This window comes from Populus trichocarpa, chromosome 2, assembly GCF_000002775.5.
Source record: "Populus trichocarpa isolate Nisqually-1 chromosome 2, P.trichocarpa_v4.1, whole genome shotgun sequence".
Taxonomy (NCBI): domain Eukaryota; kingdom Viridiplantae; phylum Streptophyta; class Magnoliopsida; order Malpighiales; family Salicaceae; genus Populus; species Populus trichocarpa.
This window is the reverse complement of record NC_037286.2, coordinates 10,095,380-10,118,578: the sequence shown is the minus strand read 5'-3', so window position 1 is coordinate 10,118,578 and position 23,199 is coordinate 10,095,380. Positions and strand designations below refer to the sequence as shown.

Genomic DNA, 23,199 nt, shown 5'->3' with positions numbered 1-23,199 from the left:
AATAGTTTGAGAAATTAACTTGAATACATCCATAAGCTGTGGCACAATGATCAACGTATTGCAATGTAATTTGCTATTAATTCATGATTTTTTTATTAAAAAAAATAGCATTGTTCACTTAAAATATTCATAAAATAATAATTTATATATGTTTAAATTGGAAAACATAAAAATTAAAAATAATGCGACTCTCGCATCCAAATTTTAAAATCAAATTCTAAACAATACTTTAACCCCAAACCCTCATCTTAACTAACCCTAAATTCCAAAATCAAATCCTAAACAAATACCTTAACTTCAAATCCTCATTCTAACTAAATATTACAAGTGAACAAAGACAGCATGATTGATTGAGAGTAGTTGGAATATTGTAAATGAACAAAGACATCTTTAAATTTTGAATAAAGAGAGAACGAGTAAAATAAAAGACGTGGCAGAAATTCGTGCCTAATTATTACCAGCTGGACCACGTACACGGCTCTGTGTAAAAAGAAGACATGTCATCTTCTCGAGCTTTATTCTTGGAGTATTATTTTTTTTAGGTTTTAATAATTTTATGGCATAAAATAACTTGGGAAGAGAAAAGAAAAGAAAGATGATGAGCAATTCCACTTTCTTTTTTAAACGCCAAAAGGTAGCATTGAAACTTTTGTAAATACAGTTCTGATGTTAACGAAATTTTATTGGGAATCAAAATGAGACATTACTAAATCTTATGGGGCTAGAATAATCCATCCATTTCCCTTTCCTCCTCACCTAAATAACCACCATCCTTTATCTCCCTTGTAATTTAGCACCTAAGGTAATGATGCTATCCTACTAGTGTTAGAGGCATACACTGATACGCAGGAGAGAGAGGAAGAGAAATTGACTGTTGGCTTTTACCTTGCAATACTGTGCTGGGGCTATATTATTTTTTTATATTTTCTAGCCTTTTTGTTGTTTTGTGTCAGGGAGGAGTGAGTGTTTCAGAATCAGATAGGCCCTCCTTTTCACTTGTTAAGGGAGTAATTATTGCTCTCAACTCACTGTGGATTCCATTTCAATGGTGCTTCTTAGAAAGGTGGTTTTCTTGGGCTCTAATGCATACTCTTTCTGATAACAAATCTGTGAGTTCTTTTCTTAACTCCGTCCCTCTTCTTTTTTTTTTCTTTCTTTTTTTTTGTTGTTTAAGTGCTTTTCATTTAAGGGCTTTCTTGATTCTGGGAAACTTTGAAAAATAATTCAAAAAGAAGAGAACTTGCTGTCTTGTTGCTTCATTTTAGATGTTGTTGGATCCCAAAGTTCTCTCTTTTAAAGTAGTTCTTGGAATTCTTTACTCATAACTAAGCCGAACTGTATAATTCTATTCCTTGTAATCTTGTTTTTGGCTGTTCTCTAGGTTCACTGGTTTTTGTTTGATCTGTTACATTGCTGTGCTGTTACTGTTTATGATTTCAACTAGATCTGTAACATTTTTTCCTTCAACTATAAAATCTAAAGGCAATGCTGCAATTCCAGTTTCTCTTGTCGATGAATTTGGTAATATTTTTTTTTGTTGTTGGAAGAATTCATGACTAGAATTTCGGATTTAAAAGTTACTGGATTTTATGTAACTTAATTGATCATTTTCTATCCTAAAAGCCATTCTGTGAAAATAATTACTTAGGAGATGTAATTGTTTTGAAGTGATGACTCTTTGGAGTATAAGATAGTCATGCTGCATGTAAGGGATTTAAGTACACGAGTAGTGTCTGGCTGGACCTCTAGGGTACAAAGGAATCTAGCAATACACTACTCCGTTAATGTATTTTAATTAGTTGAATTTTGTATATTTGGCTTAAAATGCTTTGGTTTGCCAGCCATAAGTAGTTGGACTAAGATTTGTTAAAAGTTTTGATCATCTCTCATGGTGAATTTGATAGTCTAAAACAATATACTACTATTTTTGCTAATTATTTAGGATGACAGTCAACTGGAGTTGCAGATGGTTGTTGTGATTTTGACAAGTCTGCAGATTCTGCAATGTTGTATTCTATTATGTTTGAAAAGATTACCTAAAATATATTAATTTTGCTATTGACCGTTTCTGAGATTTAAATAATGGCTTAACAGGGGAGTTAAAAACTAAACAAGGGAAACAATGTCCTGTAGAGCCAAAAAAAACTCTTGCATTTAAGTTTCAGTGAGATCAACTAGAGAACAAGACATAACTAATAGATTTCTGTAGTGAAATGGATACGATCCACAAGATGCAGGACTCTGACTCTGAGTTGGTTTTTTATTTATTTTCGTAGAAAAAGCTGTTGTTTAAATTGTTACAGCAGTTGCTTGTTTTTAATCTACAAAAAAGTCTGTTGATTTTGTTCTTCTAGGGGCTGATGCTTGATAGTTTCTTGTATCTGCAGTTTGGTGGCCAACATTAGTTGAACTTTGGTCTTACTTTAAGGAAATATGAAATTTGGATCAAAGAATGGATGGAAATCCATCATGCCCCTTCGTTTGAAAGGCAAATCAGCCACCCGCTTTTGTTTGTTTCCCAAACCAAGATCAGCAAACTATGGTCCAGGCGATACACCAGTTTATCTCAATGTGTATGACTTGACACCCATGAATGGCTATGCCTATTGGGCAGGCCTCGGCATCTTTCACTCTGGTGTGGAAGGTAAGGCTTTTTAGTTTCCTGTCTGGAGATCAGATCATCAAAGATAGGTTGCCCTTTGCTATAATGAGAAAAATTGAGCCCCAGATATCATTCTTGCTATACATTAACCAACCTCCAGCCAAACGAGCGCATGTTTTGTGGGTTGAATAAAAATACTGCAATGCAAGCAATGGATTAAAGCCCTATCCTGCTGCATTTTCTTCTTTTATACCACTCTCCAATTTGAAGTTAGTTTAGATCTCATATTTTCTCACTGCCCTCTTTCCACTGTGCAGTTCATGGTGTAGAATATGCATTTGGAGCACATGACTACCCAACAAGTGGTGTTTTTGAGGTTGAACCTCGGCAGTGTCCAGGGTTCAAGTTCAGGAAGTCCATTTTTATCGGGACCACATGCCTGGATCCTATTCAGGTTAGGGAATTCATGGAGCGGCATGCTGCAAGATATCATGGTGATACATATCACTTGATTGTTAAGAATTGCAACCATTTCTGCAAGGATGTATGTTACAAGCTGACTGGGAAATCAATTCCAAAGTGGGTAAATCGACTTGCGAAAATAGGTACTTTTTCACTTAACCATTTATCAAGTAGAGGATTTAGAAATTACTGCATGAAATCATTAACAGAAACATCTAGATTTATGCAACTGAAAATTTCAAATCTAAAGTACTTTTGACCTTGCTGGAACATAAATTGGTTGTTTTTGCAAGTTGGAGAAAAGAGAGAGGAAGTTTCAATAATATACTTTGGTCTTTTAGTTTCTACTATAGAACCTAAGATGCTGCGTGCACCTTTTTTTTTGTCAAACTGTACATCCCCTGCAACCATCAGCATCGATAACCTCTGTGAGGGACCCACCTTACTGTAAATGTCACAAAAAAGATGACGTGTAGACTTCCCATCCCTGGGCAGAACAATTTCTACGGCATCCATTCTTTTTTGGGGCAGACTGGCGGAGGGTCGATGGTTTTGGTTGTTTCTGGCAAAAATGTTCCTCCACCCTGGAACTATTTCACTGGACATGGCTTATGCATTATGCAATTGTGATCGCAGGAAAAGTCCATTTCCACTCTAGAAGGCCCCTTGTTGGAAATAGGGTTTTCCAAAAATGATAGTTTAATCATGTATTTCTAAAGGAAAAAAAGAATTCTAAGGACAAGAGATGAATCCAAAGAAAGCATTATCTTTATTTTGCATGACTTCACCTATCAAGTGTTCACAGTGTTTATGTTGATCCAAAGAAAGCTGTCTTTAATTCTTAAATTGCATTATGTCGCCTCCCAAGAGTATATGATGATTGTCTTTAATTCCCCTTAGGTTCAACGTGCAACTGCATACTTCCTCAGTCCCTTAAAATATCTGCTGTGCGACATGACCCCTGCGGCCAACCTTATGACAGTGAGAGGAGAAGGTTGAGAACCGCATTTAGTTGCCTGTCTTCAATCTCAATGCGACAAAAGCAGCTGTCAACATCTTCGTTATTGCTACAATCGCCGTTGAAAGGCTGCTTACCATGGGAATTGAGAAGGTCTATGAATGGTTCCTTAAAAGAAAGATGAAAACTACGTACTTCCCGAACGGTTTCTTTAGCATCCATTGAGGCATTGATACCTATGCGTAGTGATTGGCGACCAAATCCTATATGGTTAACTGGTGGGTTTGTTCAAATGAATGGTTTTTGTATGTGGTGATTTTAGCACTATTCTGCTGTTGAAAACCATTAAAATGCTAATTAAATTCTCCCCAGTCTGAGAAGAAGCCAGATAACCATTGGAGCACCCTTGTGAGTAGTGAGTTGTGCTTGATCTTTTTTTAATGTCAATGGCCATTTTTTGGCAGGCACATTTATTGGTATAATGTTCGTTCAGTTTGTATATACAACTGCCATTTTGCGCGCTAGTGACTTCTGATAGTTTTTTCCCGTACAAGGTAAATGAAAAAAGGAGGGTAATCATGAACACAAGCCACTAGAGATTCAAATAAAAAAAACTTGATTTTGTGTACCCCTAGTGTAGGAACCCTAGACAGAAACTAAAAGGAGCCTGAAGCAGCAGGCTTTGTGTTTCTTTAATTGAATCAGCCCGAGAATTTGCAGGCAGCAGTAAACGCTTTTCAGATTTTATTCCTACTATAATCCTCAGAACATTGCCTGCAGTAATCTGGTTTATTTAATATGAAGCTCAGGAGAATTGGAAAACAAGATGAACGTACACAGCCATTTAACGGCCCCCTTTCCCCACGGTTGTTTGCAGAGACCATCTAGATAGAAGGTGATGCTACTTCTATAATTGCCTGAGTTCAAGAATTAACGCGCCTAAAAAATAGTGTTAAGGAAGATAACTTGCCCGTCCCTCAACAAAAATCTGAATTCATCAGATACAAATCAAGTACGCATTTTGAACTCTGAAATCTAATTGATCCTTTTAGTAGCAGTGGTAGTGTATGAGCCACCCCTATGTGGAACATATGGAACTCCCGGTTTGCTACTAGACAAAAAAATGTGGAATCAAAACTAAATGGCCTGCTTTGTAAACGCCACTTCAGCTCCACAACAATTCTACAAATACAGGTAAATACATCTCCAATCGAAGACGTACGAGATACTATCCTGCTCGTGATTCCTACAAGTTTTTAATCTTTTCTGTTAATCTTAGAATCATACAGTAAAATATACAGAGGGCGAATCCGAATTAGCATTGTCAAAACAAACCTGCAGGAACGGGAAACAGATAATTCAGTTTAACAGATGCAACGTTCTATCTACAAGGGTTACAGGGAATTCAGTAAACTCACTGAGAAAAGCATGTATAACACAAGTTACATAATCCCAGAAAGTTCTTAAAACTAGTTTGTTTGCCAAACATTCACCAACACCTTTAAAACTGTATTCAATGGCCACAATTCCCATCGCAAGAATTTACAAGTCAATACCAACAACCTTTTCTTATCCGAAAAGGTTGAGTATTGCCACCTTGTGTTTTGACTGTTATTTATGAGCAAATACCCATTATAATGTTAAAAGCTCAACCCAGAATAGATTATCAATTGGAAGCGAGGCCATGAAATTATCAATCGTCTTTCTGATGCAAAACATTAGGCAGGCTATTATTACCATTCAGAGCAGCATGATATATTCGCTTCTCAGCAAGTCCAATATCTGACATTATTAAATGACTCTGCAGCCAAAATAAACGCAGAAATCAAACAATTGTTGGTACATATGGCAATTTGGGATACAATTCTAAAAATTCAAATGAGACCACATTCATGACTTCTGATTGCATAATTCTAAGTTACTATAGCACGTATGACCTTAGAAATGGAAGAGTAAACTGCCACAAGCTTATCAAATTGTCTCAAACCGTTCAATATCCAATATAAGGGAAATGCATACCTCACAAGTCATCAACCGTCGGACATTGCTAGCATATAGCTTTGGATCATCCTTCTCTTCTTGTGATGGGTAGTAAACAGGAAGCCATATTGCTTCCATATGATTTATGAATTGACAGAAAAGATAGAAAACATGACGTGCCTGCAAAATGAAACACACACTGAAGCTTAGATAAAAATTTAAACATATTAGTAAATCTGAATTTTCTAGCAGCATCATTTCTGTACTAACACATGCAAAAACATAGATGAAAAAACAACAGAAAGACTACCCAGGGAACTTCAAATCCAACTTCACATAAATGTTTGGTACATGACCCTGTAGTGGCTATAAACCTGGCTGTCTAGTTTCTTCCAAGTATAATTGATTTTATCATGAATAACTGGATAGACAAAAAACTGACCTGTCTGATATTAAACCTTGACCCTCGAATTTACTAACATTTCTGTGAAACCAAGCAAAGTCCACTTGCACAAATTATTCGTAGCTTCTCTTCTTTAATGGTTGACCAGGCACTTAAGTAGATGTTTTGACTTCTACAAAAACTCTAAACTCAAGCCACCAAACAAAAAGTTCTCATCAAAATTTCATAAGAAAAACTCACCCCAGATATTGAATCCCAGGCAAGACTGAATCGCTGGTACGGATACCTAAGAATCACTGGATGTACAGGAGCTGTTGCTAAGAATGCACCTGTCTTAAATGGTAGAAGGAACTCTCCATTTGTTGTCGTGCCTTCTGTAGTAAGATTAAAGATGATTAATTACCTTTTAGTCAGCTGAGCAAATCATAGTCAAGCTATATCACCATATAGGGGAGGCATATAGTGTTGTGGTCACCCAAGACAACATTCAAACATGCAATACAAAGTGTAGTTCTGTTCTTTAACCATTGATTCAATACTAATTATATGTGTCCTTACAATTGAATTCAACTCATATATATGAACAACCCAATCTCTTATCAATTTAGAGAAAAGGAAAAAAAATCTATTTTCAAGTAAAATAAAAAAAATTATAAATACATCACGCAATTTATGAATCATACAATGGGGAAACCACAAGAAAATGATGAATTTAACAGTTCCATTAACAAAAAAACCTAAAAGAGGGGATTTTGATTAGCTTCCTCGCAAAACACTATTCATTGTTAGTATAGTATTTTTTTTTTTCATTCCTATGGTGTGTTTTTTTTCCAACCTATTTTTTTTTTCAATTTCAATATTGAAGGTTTATTGGGAATTGGACTCCATAATTATTTTTAATTTAATTTTTATAAGATTATCCCAGTCTCATGACCTGAATCGCGGGTTTAATAAATTAACTCAGTTGACTTGAGTTTTTTCACCTTTTTCCTTATTGATTTTTCTCCGTAAATTCATCATTCGACAAAGAATTGATTAGGAATTAAATCTCATGATTTATTTTGATTTACTTTCTATGAGGTTATTCTTGTCTCATGACTTAAGTCAAGGGGTTAGCGGGTCAACTCGGGTTGGTCTAAGTTGTTTTTTTAATTGATTTTTTAATTTCAATTACATCTTTCAACATTAGATTTATTGAAAATTGAGCTGCATAATTTTTTTACTTTATATGAGGTTATTCCAGTCTTATGACCCGGACCATGAACTTGAGTTAATCGGTTGACTAGAGTTTTTTTTCTCTTTTTCTAATTGATATTTTTATTTTTATTTCATCATTTAAAATTGGATTTATTGAAAATTAGGCTTAATAATTTATTTTGATTTTCTTTCTATGAAATATCATTGTCTCATGACTCAACAGGTGGATTGATAGGTTTACCCGAATTGATCCAATATGTTGTCGTCTCAATATTTATATAAAAAAATTCATCTTGAATATATATTTATTTTGAGTCAAATTATATTTGTACAAGTCATCCAGGTTGTTTTTGGACACACCGAGTCAACTAGGTAATATTAAGTCAATCCTCACACGATTTTAAAAAAAAATTGTACTAGAAAAAATATTAGTAACGTCTAAATATTTTTTTTACATTAAAAAAAATTAGTCTGACCCACAATATTGTACAGTGATATGGTAGATAGTAACCTGGAAAAAGCATCATCATTGGAGCAGATCTATTTTCGTGAGCTTCTTTGACTCTTTTAGTCACAACGCCTGCAAGGAGTGGAGGAGGTCATTGAAATTTCACAAATAATTACATTCTCATTGTTAAAATATATTATATTACTTAGCAAAAAGCGACAGTAGTATTACGCATGCCCATATTCCATGTCATGTGATATAGAAAACCAGCATCAATCTCAACTAAACAAGTTAATCCAATTCACTTTAAGGTAAAAGCCTACTTTTAGGCATACCCATATTCCACAATATGTAATATGAAAACCAGTATCGGTGCTCTGTTTCCCCAATCCAGATCCAGTGAGGAGTTTCTACAGTCAAAACAGCCATGAGCTTTTCTTCTCTAGGGGTGATCTTAATTTCTCTATTGAAATCACCAGGTAGGTACTCAATTATGGTCAGAGTAGTGGCTGATAAAATATGCCACGCAGCTTGAAAATTGCGAAACCTATGAACATGAAATCTATGGCACACACTAATCGAGCTTCGAAAATAGTCGAACACTTGAAGCTAAACACTACTAAACCAAAAATATATGCTGAGAGAGTAGCTAACCACTTAGTTTTCACCATGCACCAAACATCAATAATCTATGTACCTGAAACACCCTTGAAGTCAGATGAGTTGGACTCCCGCTGAACATATACACAACCAAGGCACTTGCTGTAAAAAATAAGCAATGGGCATCAGAACCTTCCCCCATTCAAACCACATGACATAATACATGAAAAGACATCGATATGTCATTCAGCAACACCAGATGGAAACCAACAGTAATGGAAATAAATTTTCTGATAAACATAGTTCATATGCAGTTTACTAACCTGATGAGACCAACTAAAGGAAGTTTAGCCACTGATCTCTTCAGAGATAAAATCCAGGTTCAAAATCATCACAATTAGAGAAACAGAATTGTGTCAATAACACAACAAGAAATGCTGTCGTCAATTAAACCCCAGATTCCAGCATAAGTAAATTCTAAGAGACTAAAGTCTAAATAGTAAACAAGAATCAGAGCATGAACAAACCTTGGCAACAAAGCTTGGAAAAGAAGCAGACATGTGGTACAAGATATCTAAATACGAAACATGATTTGATATTATCGCCCCTGATCTTTCCAGATCTTCAGATTGATCTTTTCCCTCATTCTGCCCAGAAGATTTTAAGAAATGGAGAGGTAAAAATAAACAAGAGTGAGTTCAGTTAGAGCAGAATTTAAACGTAATTAGAATTAAGAATAAATAAATAAAACCACTACCGTCATAATCATATCATTAATTACTTAATATAGTAATCTCAGACATTAATCTTGAATGAAAAAAAAATTAAGAGAAACAGAATCTAAACAAAGTAAAAAACATCAACATCAAAGCATAAATAAACTCACCACTACAATCATTATCAAATCATTATTTACACTAGCTCCCAAAAAAACCGAAACATAACGAAGAGCAGCAGCAGCAATAAATATATATACCTGGGAGGAAGATTTAATTTGATTAGGCAGTTCAATATCTCTATAGCTTTCACAAATCCAATAAAACCCTAACACGAAAAGCAGTAATCTAGACAAAAACCTCCCACACCAAACAATAACCGCCCTTCTCCACCCTCCCATATGAGCAAAATCCTCCTGCTCCTCCTCCTCATCCCGATTCGGCGCCGAAAACAGCGTACAAACCCTACAAATAACATAATACACCACCAATATAACCAATGCGAGCACGAATCGTATCGGAAACAGTGTAACCACCGCGATTGCTGACAGAACTTTCTCAACCAATGGTAACTCCCCACGTCCCATCGGACCGTACACGTCACTGCGGACGAATGCAGCGAATTTTTTCTCCAGCTCCTCAATGTTCTTCTCGGTTGTCGCTGAGTTGACTCGGTTCGGTTCCGATTTAAGAAGCGGACGGTCGTCTTTCGAGTAGGACCCTTCGTCTCGGGAAGACGTGTAGGGTTGTTCGGGTTTGGGGGGGTCCGGATTCATGGATTTGAGCTCGGTTTCCATGATGGAGAGAGAGTGATAATAATTAGAGTAACCGAGGATTAGAAATCATACAATAATTGGATAGATAGAGTTTGGAAAGGATAAACAGATCTGACTATGGAAGGAAAGGAAAGGAGTGTTGTCATGGCATGGTATTGGTTCCTCTCGCCAAAGAAAGGAAGGAAGGTGGCCGTTACGGCTTGCCATCAAAATATTTTTAAAACAATGGGTGTTTGTGTATATATTTATTTATTTTTAAAGCCTGTTTTTCTTTTTCTAATTTTATTTATAATTAACAACGAAGTAATTCTTATCAATTTAATTCTTCTTTTTATAATTTATTTAAAAGAAGTGTTGTAATTTTTCTATCGTTTTGATATATTGGTTTTAAGAATAAATTAAAAAAAAAAAAGGGGTTACTTTGAATAGTACATAGAAGGTGATTTCATGAAACTGCAATGGTTATTAGAACCGGATCATACTTCCATGAGGAATTAAAAAAACAAAAAAAAAATGAAGGAAATTTGTTTTTCTCTCTTTTCTTACCAGCGAGTTCTGATCCTTTTGTTCGAAATTTCTTCATTCTTACCGAACCGCTTGCACAAGGTCCTATGAGGGGTTACTGTATCAGCGGAAACATTCTATCTTGATCATAGAGATAAGCTTCAGTCCTAACGAACTCACCTCTTCCTGTTGCTGTTCCAATCCTTGGAGAACAAAATAGGTGAAGTCCAACTCTCGTTTCAAAAAAGCGAAGACAACGTCTAGTTCACTTCACGTCAAGTAGCGGCTCCTGGCCGGAGTTCGGTTTGCAGACGTTTGCATGGGAACAGACCGTCTTCTTGCTGTTTTCTGATATTCCGATGTTCATCTAGCTTTCATGCCTTTATAGGACGTCATGGAAACCGTTTGGATATGATGCCGCTGGTGTGAGATGATGGATGATGAGGTAATGTTTCAGAAGAAGGTGATTTCATGACACTGCACTGGTTGTTAAAACCGGATTATGCTTCTTCAGGAACAAAAACAAAAATGGTTACCTTCTCTTTTGTGAGATGGACACGACAATGAAGGGAAAGAAATGTTATTAATTAACATTTGTTGCCCCAAAATTCATAAAATAATTACACAAGTGATCGTGTCACTTTCATTTGCTCCACATAGATTATAGATTATAATAGTGAGTTGATAATTTTATTCTTCAAAAAAAAATTATTGAGTTTATTATAGGACATAAAATAATGTTTTTTTACATTGTTTTTTTGTTATTATTATATTGATTATAACACATTAATCTTTTTTACATTTTTGTGCATGGTGTTGTGACTTAGATGCTCTTAAAAGTACAAAAATAAAACTGGGATCTATGGGTTTTTAAGTTTTTTACGCTTTGATTACACAATGTAATGTAATGACTAGATTGACCTTAAAAATAAAAAAAATTAAAACTAATGTCCACATACATTCTCTTGTTTTTCTAATAGTTTTTTTTTTAGTTATAATCAATTTAAACGAGAGGATAATTCAGTCTTTTAACAAATTTAAATGTGATTAAAAAATAAAAAGTGATTGGCTCATGTGTAGCATGTGCTAACATGTGGGAGGTGTTAATGCTTTTTGAGCGGTGTATGCATCGCCTCCCAGCAATCAAACACTGCCTTCAGAGACGGTATTGGAAGCGTCACGTCATTCTCTTCCTGGTGGTCAGGCATATGTGCACGGAGGAGCTATGGTTGGGCTTTGATGGATTTTTTTTCTTTTCTTCTCTCTTTTCTCTCTTCCTGCCTCGGATTTCTTGCCAACCCTTAAAAAAAAATGTGTCCTGTCATTTCATATTTGTATCAATTTTGATCCTCATTGCTTTGATTACTATTTGTTTTACTTTTGATGCTTTTTGAAGTTTTTTTTTTCAATTCCATCCCTCGGTATTTTATTTCATTTAATTTTTGTATCCAATTTGGTTCTCATTCTTTTTATTGCTATTTTTCTATCCTTTTCTTGATTTTTTTTTAATTTCATCCCTCATCATTTTGTTTAATTTAATTTTGATATCCAATTCGATTCTCATTCTTTTTATTGCTATTTTTTTTATCATTTTCTTGATTTATTTTATTTTTCAATTTAATCCCTTGTTGTTTTATTTTATTTATTGATTTATACTAGACCTTATTCTTTTGATTGCTATTTATTTTATTTTTCAATTTTGGTTGATTGAAAATTTCACTTCATGATTTTTTCGGGTTGTCTTCTATTGGTTAACTTGATCTCATGACTCGAGTTATGAGTTTCAAATATTAGACCGATTTGACTTTGGTTTTTTATTTAGGTTATTAGACCTTTAACTTTGTGATTCTTGTTGCTTTTCTTTTTATATAGTTATCTTGATCTCATATCCCAAGTTGCATGTTATTCAATTTATCTCGGGTTGACTCGGATTATTTTTTTACACTCTCTCTTATTGATTTTTTTTTCTAGTTGATTTCACTGTTTTGTTCGAATTCTTTTGTACAGGGTTATCCCTTCCTCACAATCGAGCCATACATTTTAACATGCTAACTTGAGTTTTTATTCTCTTTTAAAATTGATTTTTTTTCAATTCGTCATTCAACATTTGATTTGCAGGTAATTTAGTTTCAAGTTTTGCTTATTTTTTTATTTATGAGTTTATCTTATTCTCAATTTTTTTTTTACTTTATTATCAAATAAGATCATTAAAATCTTTTAAAAATATCTAGAGGCAATCTTTTCACAATATTGTTAAGAGTTTATTTTTCTCTATTATTATTGTTGTTGTTTTTTTGTTGGTTTTTTTATATTTATATTATTAAATTAATTGAGTTTATTAAACTCGGTCAAAACAATAATCAAAATACTAATTTTTTTTATTGCTTTAAAAACATTATCATTTTCAGGTATTCTTTTTTATGTTAAAAATTTTTTAGCGCGAGGGCACAATTTAGTTAAAACTAAAAGTTATAGTTCAGGACTTTTATCTGGTAAAAGGTTGCGAAAAGGAATGTATTTGCTTTTGATCCACCAGTATACATGGTTTTTAACAGCCCGATTAGACGGTCTTAAAGAAAAAGACCACTTTTAGACTCACATTTGCATCCTTAAAAAATGCTCAAATGATGATTATATATATTTTCCATGTGATGATTCGCTTTTATTTTTTTAAGTTCATATAAAATAGAATTTTTGGAGCAGCTTAGAAAATATTAAAAAGAACTAAATCACCATTGAAAAGTACCGTAGGTACATATCCATTGTAATTATTTATTAGAATAATATAATGATATTTTTTTTCTCTATCTAAAAAACTTAACATGGTCTGCAAGGGTATTGAAATTTTTTCATATTCATTATTTGTCATTATCAATAGAGTAGGAATAAATAAGGATTTTCTTTCTATCTAGATTGCAAAATGAAAATACTCGAATGCCTTTGATAGCAAAAAAAAAAATTAAATTAAACTTGGTGTTAAGAGATATTTTAGTATTTTCACGATAATTTTTTTTGTTTTTCTAATTTAAGCTGAGTGAAAATTTAGTATTTGAAAAAATATAAAAAAATAATAAATATTTAAAATGCACTATGAAACGATAAAAGTACCCTTAAAATAACAAATTAAACCTCATGACAAAGTGTGTTTTTGTTTTTTCATAATGGTTTTTTGTGATTATCATGTCAGCTCAAGGATAATTATGCATTTGGCTAAATAAAAAAAGGTGGCACGCGTGGGAGGTTTATTTAAAAATTATCATTGAAAACGACACCATATCCTATTCTTGTTGGTGCAGCACACGTCACTGATGGAGGTCTGGTTTAGCATTGGTGGGCCTTTTTTTCCCTTTTTCTTTCTCTCCTTCCCATGACAAAAAATAACAACTAAAAGATTAAGTATAAAAACCAAAATAAAAAATAAATTAGAGGGCAACTATAAATTTTCAATTAAATGATGAAATTAAAAAAATAAATAAATTTAACAAAAAACTCAAGAAATAAATTAGAAATAAAAAAAATGAGGACCACATTGAAAAACAATACATGACAAATTGAGATTGAAGGATAAAATTGAAAAGAAATAAAATTTTTACAAAAGGGTCAAGAACAAAAATTAGATATCAAAAGAATAAAGATTGAAGTTGAAATATCAATAACAAAGAGGACCAATCTGAATTTTTTAGAGGAAGAAATGGGAAAAGAAAAAGAAAGAAATCATGCTAGTGAGAAACCGTCACATCACGGTTAACTCGCGCCACCTCATTTGAAAGAGAAAATACCAACAAATCAAATGACACATTGAAATAATATATTTGGTCTCTAGTCATATGTGTCAACAACTTTTTCAATTTAAATAATATTTAATACATATTAAAAGAATAAATTACACTTGATTTACTTGGTAAAAAAAACCCAACATAAAAAGCCCATGGACGTAAGGTTTATTTATTTTTTTGTTTTAAAGGGTAAAGTTGTAATTTTAAAAGTAAAAAGACAAAGCCTTTGTTTGCCATTCTAAGATTTTTGTCCGGAAAGGTATTTTAGCGATTTTATTACGATTAAAAAATTAAAAAAACAATCATATCCTTAATCAAATCTTTAATGACTAATGAGCCAAAATATGGCAATTGATTTTTTCAGAAAGGATAAAATAGTAATTACTCTATTCATAATGAATAGTAACATGAGTTATGTGTAGAATAATTTTCCCTTCCCCTCAGGTTTAGGTTTTTTTTTTTTTTAATGTGATTTCGGTAGTCAAAAAGTAATGGTAGATCGAAAAAAAAAAGGTATGAAAGACGACATTAGTATTTTTCATGAGTAGATGGACTACACATATGCACTATCAATCCAAAATCTGTTTCATTTATATAGTGGGAAGCAAAACAATAAGCAAGCAGACGAGACAAAGGAGGGGCAGGTAAGCAAGCGCCAGCGATTCCCCCTCTTCTCAATTCTCTCTCGCGACAGATTTCCACTGACAAAGAAATTCCTGTCTCGCATCACCATTACCATGGATCCCAGGCCTTCACCAACTCCACAAAATTCCAATCAAACCCCCAATAAACCGAGACAAAGAGACTTTTTGAATCATTTAGAGGTTTACCTTGCAAAACGAGATGGGGTTGACAAGCTCCTCAAGATCTCACGTTACGCAACCAAGATCATCTTAGCTTCATCCCTCCTCCCGGAAACCTTAATCTTAACTAAACGACTCAAGAGTTTCGAGTCAAGTGTTGGCCTCAGTCGCAAGGCATTTCGACTTGGGAAATTTGTTCAAGATGTGAACGCCTTGAGGGACTCTCCTTTTGATACAAAACAAGAAACCATACTCTCAATCATTGCATATGGAGGTGAGGGTTTGTATTATTTTGTTGAGCAGTTTGTTTGGTTGGCTAAATCGGGTTTGATTGATAGCAAACACTCCAAAAGTTTAGGAAAAGTTAGTGCGTGGGCGGAGTTTGTTGGGTATATTGGGAGTATTTCTTTGAAATTTAGAGATTTGAAGAAATTGAGTGAAGACGAGGTGTGTCTGGAATCGAGCATTGGAGTTACTGTCACGAGAGGAGTTGGGTGTCAAGAGGGAGAGAGGAGATTGTGGAAGCTGAGAGAGAAGAAGTTGATGAAGAAATTATCTATTGTGCAGGATTTTGCTGATGGGTTAATGGCCTTGGCTGATATCCGTGACGGCAGAGGGCGATTTTCAGGGCCGCTTTTCATGTCTTGTGCAGGGCTTTTATCTGCTCTGATTAGTACTCGTAAGAATTGGGTCTCTTGCTGAGATTGACAATTGCCGCGGAAGGTATGCTGTTAAGGAATTCGTTTTATCTTGATTCTAAATTATATTGAATTTGATGTTTATTGTTGTTGGAAGAAGATGTGAAAGTAATCTATGGATTTCAAAATGAAATACGAGAGAAGTCTTGGAATAGGAGATGTGGTATCTGAGTAATAAAATCAGACCGTAACAATGGAGCCTTATGATCCATTCAGTATACCATTAATTACCTGATGTGCAGGAAGATTTGCAGCTGCAAGAGTAACATTTGGGTTTCTTAGAGATTTATGCAATGATAGAAAAGAATTTTTTTTGCTTGAAGGCCTTGGTATTAGGATGGAAAAATAACAATAAAAAATATGCTCCTAGACTTGCACTTCTTCTTGTATTATGTGACCAAAACATGCTAGAATGCTTCTCACTACTCATGGCTTCTGTCAGCCCTCGGGTACCTCTCTTCTATTCAACTGTTATTCCGGCCAAAGTGATAAACAATTGGTAGCAATTGCAATAGCATCTGCTCCCCTCTAAGGGTGATGGCCGGAAATTGTTCAAACCGAATGTCACAACATCAAATTTCATTTCAATATCTAAAGGCGGTGTAAAGTTTGCCAATTATTTGTCAACAAATTTAACAGATAAAGTATGCACCCATCGAAGATTTATCAAAAGAAACGAACCCTGAGCAGAAGAAACAGAAGAAGAGAGATGAAAAACAAAGCAAAATCCCGTCACAAGTTCTAGTACTAGGAAACCATTCGTTAAGGTTAAAAAAATGAGAAATATAAAAGAATTTTGTGTAGTAATTGCATCCTTCACAAGTTCAAAAAGGAGAAGGGAACAACTGGCAGATATAAGAAGCCATGAGAGATTTCAATGCCTGGCATCGAAATCAGGTGCTCCTGCTTAAACTCGGAAAAGTTTCAGCCCACCTGAGTTCGACCCATACGATTATTGCAGAGAATTTTTCTTGGAGATATATCTCTGGCTTCCCACTGTAATCAACTCAATGGCAAGTCTTTATCCTTTTCGTTTTCTCGCTCTGGTTAAGAAGTGAAATCAAATCTCTGGCTGTTTTCCTCCAGTTTATGCACCACATTCCTCCCAATAACAGAATCAAGACAATCAATAACGAGATTGAGATTCTTCATACACCTGTAAGCAGTAAGGTTAATTTAATCTCTCAATGGCATATCAAGAAGAAGAAGAAGAAGAAGAAGAAGAAGAAACCAGAGAAGTCAATTTTGAAACTGCTCCACAGGGATCACGACAAGCAACTCTTAACATGTATTCATAAATTAAGCGCGCGCGCACGAAAGAGAAGAAGAAGAAGAAGAAGAAGAAGAAGAAGCATGCATGCCTTTCAGATGAAGCAATAGCTGGTAGTAACAATAAAACGAACAAGATTTTGGATTGGGAATGTTGGGCTCACTTACATGCAAATGTCTCGACTAGACAACTTATGTTTGTAGTGTGGGCATGTGCTTCAACATGGACGTGGATTTTGCTCTTTTTGAGGGTTCTATCTTACATAACAGCTCTGTATACACTTGGAATTGCACCAGAACAAGGAAAAACAAACACACGCTTGGCAACCATTAACTTGAAAACATGTTACATCATTCATCAAAATGTTATATCATTTGATTATATAATTTCAACGGGTATATGATGTAGTTTTGGATTCAAGAAAATGTTATGAGAGAAATTTTGATGAACGCATCAATCTACAGATAGATTTCTGAAATTAACGTCCATGAGCATAAAATCACAAGATCATGGTATACACTCCCAAGTAAAAGTTTTTGAAAAAAACAAAAAATACAGATGCATAATACACAATGTTAAGCGTTATGCTTTCTTATTAAGTATCATCAATGGGTATTCAGTTACTGTTAGCTTGCTGTACCGGTTCCATTGTCACACAGAAGGATGACACGTTGAAATACAGAAAAAAGAAAACAAAGAAAGAAGTTAAATTTCGAAGTTAAACCAAATTAACTCACTTTCCTCACATAAAAATCCCCTTTCTCTGAAGCAAACTTGTCAGTAATTCAATAGTGATTGGATGTGATTATTGAGGTGGGGGTATCAGCATTGGCATCCACTTTAGCTCTGGCTTCTGTCTCTCAAGATGGAACGACACCTTTTGCCTCCGTTGCCACTGCTTCCTCTGTAAACTTCTTGTAAATGTCACCTTTGTAAAATCTTCTTGTCCTATACACCAAGATAATTGAAACAAGAAACCCCAAAAATGTTGCTGCTGTAATTATAACAAAAGCCTTTCTAAAGCAATGCACCCCAGAGCAATTCAATTCCTTCCCTGCTTCTCTCTTAAGACCTAAAGCTTCCATTTGTTTCAAGGCCTCTTTGTCATATAAATTACCAGCCACTTTCACATTGAAAATATAAGATCCAATTGGGCTTGAAACAGATCCAACACTATACAAAGTAGAGAAATGCTTAAGGCCAAATATTTCAGATATGATGGCAGACACTAATGGCAATTGTGCTCCAAGGCAGAATCCAATAATAATTGAAGATATGTAAAGAGAATGTTCCACTCCAAAAGCGATTAAAACATGGCCAATACAAGAGAAAAGGATCACAAAAGTGAGCATCAGTGGACGAGGGAACTTGTACTTGGTCAAGGCTACTTCAGAGGCAAAACTTGCAAGGACTCTGCCAAGGAAATTCCATACACTCACAAGGGATATGAAGGTACCTATATTATGAGTTTTGTAGCCTAGTGAGTCCGCTATCTGACCCAAATTGTCAATAGCTGCTAATGCCCCACCAACGCCACAAGTTGTTGCGATTAAGATAATTAGCATGTCAATGCTAGAAATAGCTTGCAGTATGGTATAGTCCTCACCTCTATCTGGTTGATTGAAAATGCTCACGATGCAACGAAATGGCTCCAATCTTCCTCCCAGTGGTGGGGTTACAACTGCAGAAGGATTTTCAGCTACAACATTTAATTGAGAATGGTCATTCAGGTTCTGCTTCTTGCTTTGCCAGAGAGTGAATTCTTCTTTTATGACAATAGCAAGTGGAAGAAAGAGGAACGCAAGAACAAATGTGGCACTTGATATATATTCGGCTCTAGTAAACTTGAGCTTATTCTGTATGATGATGATGAGCATGATAAACCCAGCAAGGCCCAGAGCAGTATAGAGGAATTTGTAGAAAACTTTAAGCTCCTTCTCTTGTTGAACAACTTTCATAATGCGGATTGTTCGTAGAAAAAGTAAGGGAACAATGGCTGGAATCCAAGCAATGAGCAAGATAAGAGACTTGGAGTCGTTTCCATAGAAAGCATGGTATAGTTGTGTCATAATAGCGCCGCTTAGACCGATAAGCCCCTTCAAGAGGCCTATAACACTGCCTCGGCTTTCAGGGAAATTCTTCACACATGTAACTAGAGCTCCAGTATTAGGATATGATGCTGCATTTGTGGCAAGACACATGTACAAACACACTTGCCACAATCGGGGTTTGTTTATGCGACCAGTGACTGTTACCCATATCAAGAAATATGCGGAGAAGTTCATGACTGCACCGATGGAGAGAACCACCCAAGGTGGCATGATTTCATAAACAAGACCTGCCGAGACTCCAAGATTGCCACCTAAATCTTTGAAGAAGCTTAGAGTATTGAGGGTTGTCTGATCGTATCCCAAAGATGTTTTGATATCACCGGAGTAGAGACCAAACATGTAGCTTGTTCCATTGACTGACATGATCAGAAGTGAAGCAAATATCGTAAACCATCGACTGGATAGTATCTGCAAGCTGAAGCTCCTCATTTCCTTTTTACATATGAACTATTAGCATTTCTTTTCCTGGTAGAGAGCCACTAATGCCGAAGGGCCCTTTTTATACCAATAAATAAGTGTTGGTGTTTTTTAAAGCCAATTGACACTTCCAAATTCGTATGATTGAAATCACGCCATTCCCTCTATGTGATTTGAACCAGTCACCAACTTACAAAGAACTATAAATTAAGAAAATGATCTTATACTCAAGCCATGGAAAAATGAATGATATTTTTTCAATGATTCGATTCTCCATATGCCAATGGTTGGACTTGCTTGCTTGGCCTTTCTCTCTGGAAAGGGATCAAATTCTCATTTCCTCGGCAGTCGACGGCGAACAAAACCTATTTGCATCCATCAAGTGGGCTTTCACATATAATTCGGCTTCATATAAATCCCATCCATCACTCCACATTTTGTACACCACTTTTGTTTCTTTTGAGAAGATAGCCATCAAGACGAGGAAGTGGTTCTTCGATGTGATTTAAGCAAAGTTAACTTATTATCTTTGATATTCCTGCGCAAAGAGAGGCAATTAAGTACCCTTCTAATCCTAATTTTGTAGCAATTACATTCATAAATGCTTCCCTGTTCGCTTCTCTAAAAACGTTTTGTTATAATCCATGAAAATTTTATGTCCCATCTCTGGTTTTGCGTACCATGTCCATTTGGTTCCTATAAACTCTTTTATCAATTTCTTAATTGTTGGTCTCTCAACTGAAGAATATTTTTTAATATCAAGAGCAAGATCCTAGTAGAAAACCAAGGGATTGGTCTAGCGGCTCAGGGGTTTGTTCCTTTCAAGATGTTAAATTTGAATCTTACTATCATTAAGACGTTGTTTGGTAATGTAGCTGCGGGTGAGGTTCACCTGCACCGCAGCCACGTATATCATTGTTTGGTAACAGAAAAAAAAATAATTTTTCTTGGTATGACCCATCAATTTTCGCTGCCGTGCCACAGGTTTGGAGAAGCAGCATTTTGCTGCTTCTTGTGGTGATTTTCCAATGATCAGTGGAGCATGACTCTATTGTCGCACTGTTCACTAAAGTGAATAGTTTTTTTTTTTTTTTGAAAAACCAGAGCAGTTAATTGATTTTACTCGAACTATTCACGTGAATGTGAACAACAATATTTTTTTGTTTTTTAAAAAAATTAGTTTAAGGTGAATTAAATTTACTCGTACTGTAATCTCAATTTTATTCCTGATAATATTTTACCTAATTTTATTGCACGCTCAAAAAATCATGAAAACTGTAGTTCTTGTCGAATGAATTTTGTACGTAATGAAATTGTAAATTTTTGTTAAAAAAATTGAGTTTTACTCGAAAAACTAGTATTTAATATTATTTAATAACACTATATAAATTAGAAGGATATCGCATGATGACGTAGCATTTGCCGGGTCCGACCCAGTTAAAAAAAATTTAGTTTTTATTTTTATTTTAATTGTGTTTTATTCAAAAAATTAGAAGGATATCGCTTGATGACGTAACAAAAAATTCAATTTTTGTTGTTGCATGCTTAAGAAACCATGAAAAATATAGTCATTGTTGGATATATTTTGTATGTGATGACATTGCATATAGTTTAATGGAATAATAAAAAAAAATTTGATATCAATATTATTTATTTCATGATGTAATAATAGTAGTTAAATCTACAATATTTAAATTAAAAATATTTTTTAATTATTTTATAACCTCAATTTGAAAAGTATTTTTTTAACCAAACACATTAAACTACTTTTTATTTAACCTCAATTTCAACTACAGTTTTAACCAAACATATATTTTTCCAAACCAACCTCAACTAAAAGTAATTTTTATAAAACAATTTTTTTAAAATCACAACCTCAACAGCAATCTCAATACCAAACACACTCTAAATCTTTTGAGATCACTGGTGTAAGATTTAACCCTATATAAAAACTGATTTTGGACTATAGAAATTTAATTTAGCATAGGCCCAAAATACCATGTATTAAAAAAAAAAGATTTTAATAAACAATGAACATATACATCTCTTTGACCATGCTTTCAACTCAATGTCGTTGGTTATTAACTATTTATTAATAAATGATGTTATTAGACAAGGAACATATACATAATTTAATTTTTTTCTTATTAAAAAATATATTAACAACAACAACTACTATATTTTATTTTACATTCAACAAAAAATTAATTTGAGCCACGTGCACCAACAATTATCTATTCTTATACTATTTTACCACAAAACTCAATATACAAGTTTTATGTATATAGATCACCAGTTTAAGTGTCACAAACTTCAGGGTCAATGAAGACTTACATAATTGTTAACTTCAAGACTCATAGGATTAGTTAAAATATACATAAGCTGGCCCGAACGGCCATATTAATCTTAACAAAAAAGTAAATGTTGAAAAATTAGCCATGTGTCACCATGAGAAAGAGAAGGTAAAAGAGAGAAGGAAATACAGAACAAAGAAGATAGCTATAACTCCTCTTCAAGTATTAGAAAGTTTGCCACAACTCGGAGAGGAAGAGGGAATGTTGTTGATCCTGGTATCAAGATACTAGATTTGCGCAGGTGATATGAAGGCCTAAAAAAATAGTAGTAATAATAAATAAAATAATATAATTAATTAGGTTTTTTATTATGCTATTTTTATTAATTAAGGGTATTATAAGTAATAATAGGTATATTAATAATTATATAATAATTTAGAGAATGAAAAGAAAACAAAATCATATAACACCTTACACTCTGTCATGTTAAATGATCAAAACTTTACATTAACATGAAGAAAAAGAAAAGGATAAAGGAGAAAACTTGATTTATTGATAAAATATTTGTTTTTTTAATTAATTTAAAGTGCATATTCTCTAATCCTCATCTTTAAATTGAGTTAGATGATCGAGTTATTAGATAAATTGAGTTAGATGATCGAGTTATTAGAGTGAACTCACTAGATCAACAAGATCAAATCTCACCAGTTTTAATTGGAAAGTCAACCTAGTTTAGAGATTAAGGTCATGTTTGTTTCTCGAAAAGTAGTTTCTGGGAAATCATTTTTCAAATTTTCCTGTGTTTGTTTGCCATTAGAAAAGGTGGTCAACGGAAAACACTTTCCGGTCAACGAAAACACTTTTCAGTCAAAGAAAAATTTGACTTGGTTTCAAGGAAAGTGTTTTCCCTTTTGGCTATGTTTGTTTTCCGGAAAGTGGTTTCCGGGAAACCACTTTCCAAACTTTCATGTATTTGTTTGCCATTAGAAAAGTTGGTCAACAGAAAACATTTTCCAGTCAAAGGAAAATTTAGCTTGGTTTTCAGGAAAGTGTTTTCCTGGAAAATTTAGGCAGAAAACACTTTTCGGAAGTTGTGAAAAATTTAGAAATGTCATTATTTGCTAATTATATCAAATTTAATCTTCAAACTTTTGATTGCTATATATATTTTGTTTTGAATATTT

The 23,199-nt window shown here is 34.1% G+C and overlaps 4 protein-coding genes across 11 annotated transcripts; 2 read left to right on the top strand and 2 right to left on the bottom strand.

The window, feature by feature from the left end:
* Nucleotides 1-574: 574 nt before the first annotated feature.
* On the top strand, nucleotides 575-4,546 carry LOC7453903 (deSI-like protein At4g17486). Of its 2 annotated transcripts, none has more exons than XM_024596000.2 (4): nucleotides 575-1,063; nucleotides 2,388-2,644; nucleotides 2,920-3,207; nucleotides 3,965-4,546. In XM_024596000.2, the coding sequence occupies exons 2-4, from the start codon at nucleotides 2,434-2,436 to the stop codon at nucleotides 4,204-4,206; spliced, it is 741 nt and encodes a 246-aa protein (XP_024451768.1). In that variant the 5' UTR covers nucleotides 575-1,063; nucleotides 2,388-2,433; the 3' UTR covers nucleotides 4,207-4,546. The 2 variants fall into 2 exon arrangements, with proteins under 2 accessions (XP_024451768.1, XP_006386525.1); XM_006386463.3 differs by having other exon boundaries at nucleotides 577-1,109.
* Nucleotides 4,547-4,974: 428 nt separating this feature from the next.
* On the bottom strand, nucleotides 4,975-10,587 carry LOC7483779 (lysophospholipid acyltransferase LPEAT1). Of its 7 annotated transcripts, none has more exons than XM_024595998.2 (9): nucleotides 9,537-10,581; nucleotides 9,178-9,297; nucleotides 8,974-9,011; nucleotides 8,748-8,812; nucleotides 8,114-8,182; nucleotides 6,646-6,779; nucleotides 6,042-6,182; nucleotides 5,760-5,823; nucleotides 4,975-5,357 (listed from the first exon to the last, which is right to left on the bottom strand). In XM_024595998.2, the coding sequence occupies exons 1-9, from the start codon at nucleotides 10,161-10,163 to the stop codon at nucleotides 5,347-5,349; spliced, it is 1,269 nt and encodes a 422-aa protein (XP_024451766.1). In that variant the 5' UTR covers nucleotides 10,164-10,581; the 3' UTR covers nucleotides 4,975-5,346. The 7 variants fall into 7 exon arrangements, with proteins under 7 accessions (XP_024451766.1, XP_052306353.1, XP_024451767.1 ...); XM_052450393.1 differs by having other exon boundaries at nucleotides 9,627-10,573; XM_024595999.2 differs by lacking the exon at nucleotides 5,760-5,823 and having other exon boundaries at nucleotides 9,537-10,585.
* A 4,358-nt stretch (nucleotides 10,588-14,945) lies between these two features.
* Nucleotides 14,946-16,539, top strand: LOC7453902 (peroxisomal membrane protein 11A). Its single transcript, XM_024594956.2, has 2 exons — nucleotides 14,946-15,948; nucleotides 16,366-16,539. The coding sequence occupies exon 1, from the start codon at nucleotides 14,971-14,973 to the stop codon at nucleotides 15,925-15,927; it is 957 nt and encodes a 318-aa protein (XP_024450724.2). The 5' UTR covers nucleotides 14,946-14,970; the 3' UTR covers nucleotides 15,928-15,948; nucleotides 16,366-16,539.
* Nucleotides 16,540-17,953: 1,414 nt separating this feature from the next.
* On the bottom strand, nucleotides 17,954-19,733 carry LOC7483778 (uncharacterized). The gene has a single exon (XM_052450858.1). The coding sequence runs from the start codon at nucleotides 19,731-19,733 to the stop codon at nucleotides 18,054-18,056; it is 1,680 nt and encodes a 559-aa protein (XP_052306818.1). The 3' UTR covers nucleotides 17,954-18,053.
* Between the last annotated feature and the right edge of the window lie 3,466 nt (nucleotides 19,734-23,199).

Excerpts from the sequence above, each read along its gene's own strand:
- LOC7453903 (XM_024596000.2), top strand. The coding sequence starts at position 2,434 with ATGAAATTTGGATCAAAGAATGGATGGAAATCCATCATGCCCCTTCGT. Across the intron at positions 2,645-2,919 it reads CTTTCACTCTGGTGTGGAAG|TTCATGGTGTAGAATATGCA; the intron begins GTAAGGCTTTTT and ends TCCACTGTGCAG. Across the intron at positions 3,208-3,964 it reads AAATCGACTTGCGAAAATAG|GTTCAACGTGCAACTGCATA; the intron begins GTACTTTTTCAC and ends AATTCCCCTTAG.
- LOC7483779 (XM_024595997.2), bottom strand. The coding sequence starts at position 10,163 with ATGGAAACCGAGCTCAAATCCATGAATCCGGACCCCCCCAAACCCGAA. Across the intron at positions 9,298-9,536 it reads ATTTGATAATGATTGTAGTG|AATGAGGGAAAAGATCAATC; the intron begins GTGAGTTTATTT and ends TCTTCTGGGCAG. Across the intron at positions 6,780-8,113 it reads AATGATGATGCTTTTTCCAG|AAGGCACGACAACAAATGGA; the intron begins GTTACTATCTAC and ends ATCTTACTACAG.
- LOC7453902 (XM_024594956.2), top strand. The coding sequence starts at position 14,971 with ATGGACTACACATATGCACTATCAATCCAAAATCTGTTTCATTTATAT.
- LOC7483778 (XM_052450858.1), bottom strand. The coding sequence starts at position 19,733 with ATGAGGAGCTTCAGCTTGCAGATACTATCCAGTCGATGGTTTACGATA.